This window comes from Montipora foliosa, chromosome 6, assembly GCF_036669935.1.
Source record: "Montipora foliosa isolate CH-2021 chromosome 6, ASM3666993v2, whole genome shotgun sequence".
In the NCBI taxonomy this organism is placed as follows: domain Eukaryota; kingdom Metazoa; phylum Cnidaria; class Anthozoa; order Scleractinia; family Acroporidae; genus Montipora; species Montipora foliosa.
The window spans coordinates 24,052,894-24,055,393 of NC_090874.1; the positions used below are offsets into that span (position 1 = coordinate 24,052,894).

A 2,500-nucleotide genomic window follows, 5' to 3' on the forward strand; every position below is an offset into this window, starting at 1 on the left:
GGAGAAAAACAAAATACTTCCAGGAATCTGGATTTTGCAGGGAATCGGGAAGCTTTGGAATTTTTCCGTTAATTATGATATTTTTCGGGACATACCTGAAAAAAGCAGAATGTCACCGAAAGAAACAGGGACTATCTTTCATATACTCGGAAGGGCTTCTAGTTACAGATAATAAGGTTGATCAAACAATGTTTGTTAGAGTTGTCACACCCCTCCCCCCTGTATTAGAGCTGAGTTTAAGTGCAATCCAGTGAAAAGCTACACCATAGTATTATATGGCCCATTACAATGACTGCGTGCACTATATAAGCACTCAGTGACCAACACGAAAGCTTGGGCTACTTTGCACAATAAACTTGAACTATTTAAGCATTAATTAAACGAATCAAATGTGGGCTACTGTAGTACTGTAGTCGTGTCGTTTCATATTGCGCTCTGACGAAGGGCTAACGCTCGAAAAGCCAGCTTTGAAATTTCTTTACGGTGGTCAGTTTACGATATCAGCCCAGTTGATATCTCACTTCCCCACCGACGCAGCGTGCACCACATTTTCTTTTGAATCTACGCCCCTTTATCCATATACATTTACGGATTGCCTGGCGGTGTTTAAAATACTGTACTCTGTGTACTAGAACAATGTGAATTCCAAAACCTTGGCGACACTTCGCGCGAAATTTCCAAGCCAAATGGTGAGAGAAATTTCGCTTCCCCAAAAATCCTTAACGAAAGTTTTGTTTTCGCAAAGGAAATGCATTGCAAATTTTCGCGTGCTTGAATGACATGCCAGGGGAACTTTCACACTTCTCCACAGTATGGAAAATTCGCCAAATTTCATTGAAATTTGCTCTCGTTACTTTTGCACAGTACTTTACCTTGACTGTCAATAACGGCAAAATGCATTTAAATATTAAATGAAAAATACAGATTGCAATGTTTTCAGGATAAGTGATTAAAGCTAAGTTGACATTTCCTTCCTCTAGGAATGTTGGGTTATGGAATGGCGAAGGCTGCCGTTCATCAGCTGGTTAAAGGTCTGGCAGGAGGAAACGGAGGACTTCCAGCCGCAGCATCTGTTTTGGCCATTTTACCGTGAGTGATCCCCTTTCCACCAGAGGCAACCTTTACGTAATTCGTTTATTTTTCACATTCAAATGGTTGGAATGTTTACGCAAACCTATATCTTCTTTAAGCGCGGGGCTAAATTACTCAAAAATTATTGCCCTTTTTGGGAGACGTCATTGTGCGCAATGCGCTTTTGTTTTTTCATTACAGTATGACTCTGGACACCCCTGGTAACAGAAAAGGGATGCCAAATGCGGATTTCACACAATGGACTCCATTGGATTATGTTGCAGCGTAAGTTGACAATTCCTTGTGCAGCCTTAACCAAGTCTGTGGACAATGCAATAACAATAGTAGGCACCGTCCTGCTAATTAGTGAATGTTTTTAGTTAGTGGACAGAAACCCCTTCTTGTAAGGAAGATTCTTCTATCAACACCAATTAAGAAAGCCACAAAGGTTGCTAGGTTAACTGCTGCTTTATGTATTACTATTAAACAACCAACCGTGCCTACTATTGTTATTGCGCATACGTTCTGCGCATCTCGAGATACTCGGATTTCCTATCGGTGATGCTTACTAATACAGGCATATTTTTGCGCGGTTTAAAACTTTCCGGAGAAAGTAGATCTTAGTACGTACTCTTGGTATCCAAAAAGAAAATTGGGGGTAACCATACATTTTTGAGAGAAAATTAAGCTTCAATTTGAGAAAGAACGCCATACATATCTTTGTATTTTAAAGCTTTTTGCAAATATTATTCATCAATTATCTTTGAAAAATGCGTCGTTACCCCCCAATTCTCTTTATGGATTTCAATAACACTTGTTAAGATCTACATTTCCTGCATAATCACACACCGGGGCAAAAATATTTTTAATTAGTAGGCACCGTCCTTAAGTCACGTGCGTGCGTTTTTCTTTTGTGTGGAAAACGGAAATCAAGTGGTACAGACATTTGCCACTGGAGGTTTTCGGGAAGGGAAAAAAGGAATATCTTCAAAATAATTCCACTTTTCTCTTTTTTGCCGAAATGATCGGAAAAATCCTATACCATCTGCCGCATCACACGAGTGCCAAGCTCCTTGATGAATTAAGCCGCGGTTTTTGGCGGCGAGAATGTTTGGTATTGTTTGTTATTGTAAATGGTTAACAAGCAGTCTCCTAAAGAAAGAAAGGAGAAGCGACTCCTTGAAAAGGAACACGCTCGTCCCGTTCGTTTTGATGGAGGGAAATTGTCCGGTTCATTTTAACAGGAACGTTTGCCCGGTTTTCCTTTCCAATGGAAAGCGCCCCGTGTGTCCAACATCCTAAGAACGTGTTTTATTAATAACGTTAAAAATTGCAGGACTAAAGAATTATTTTCAGCACGAATGTGTCGGTCAAACGTGTTTTATGACTTTGCAAAAACTCGCTGAACATCGCTTTCGGTCACCAGAAC

General features: G+C 40.2%; 1 protein-coding gene across 3 annotated transcripts in view; it reads left to right on the forward strand.

Annotated features, from left to right (window-relative positions):
- The window catches only part of LOC138007019 (dihydropteridine reductase-like), a 153,853-nt gene that overhangs the window by 15,160 nt on the left and 136,193 nt on the right, over positions 1–2,500 (forward strand). For all 3 annotated transcript variants that reach the window (XM_068853690.1, XM_068853691.1, XM_068853692.1), the window contains exons 6-7: positions 981–1,089; positions 1,273–1,356. In XM_068853690.1, the coding sequence (XP_068709791.1) occupies positions 981–1,089; positions 1,273–1,356 (193 nt within the window). The remainder of the gene's footprint in view (positions 1–980; positions 1,090–1,272; positions 1,357–2,500) is intronic.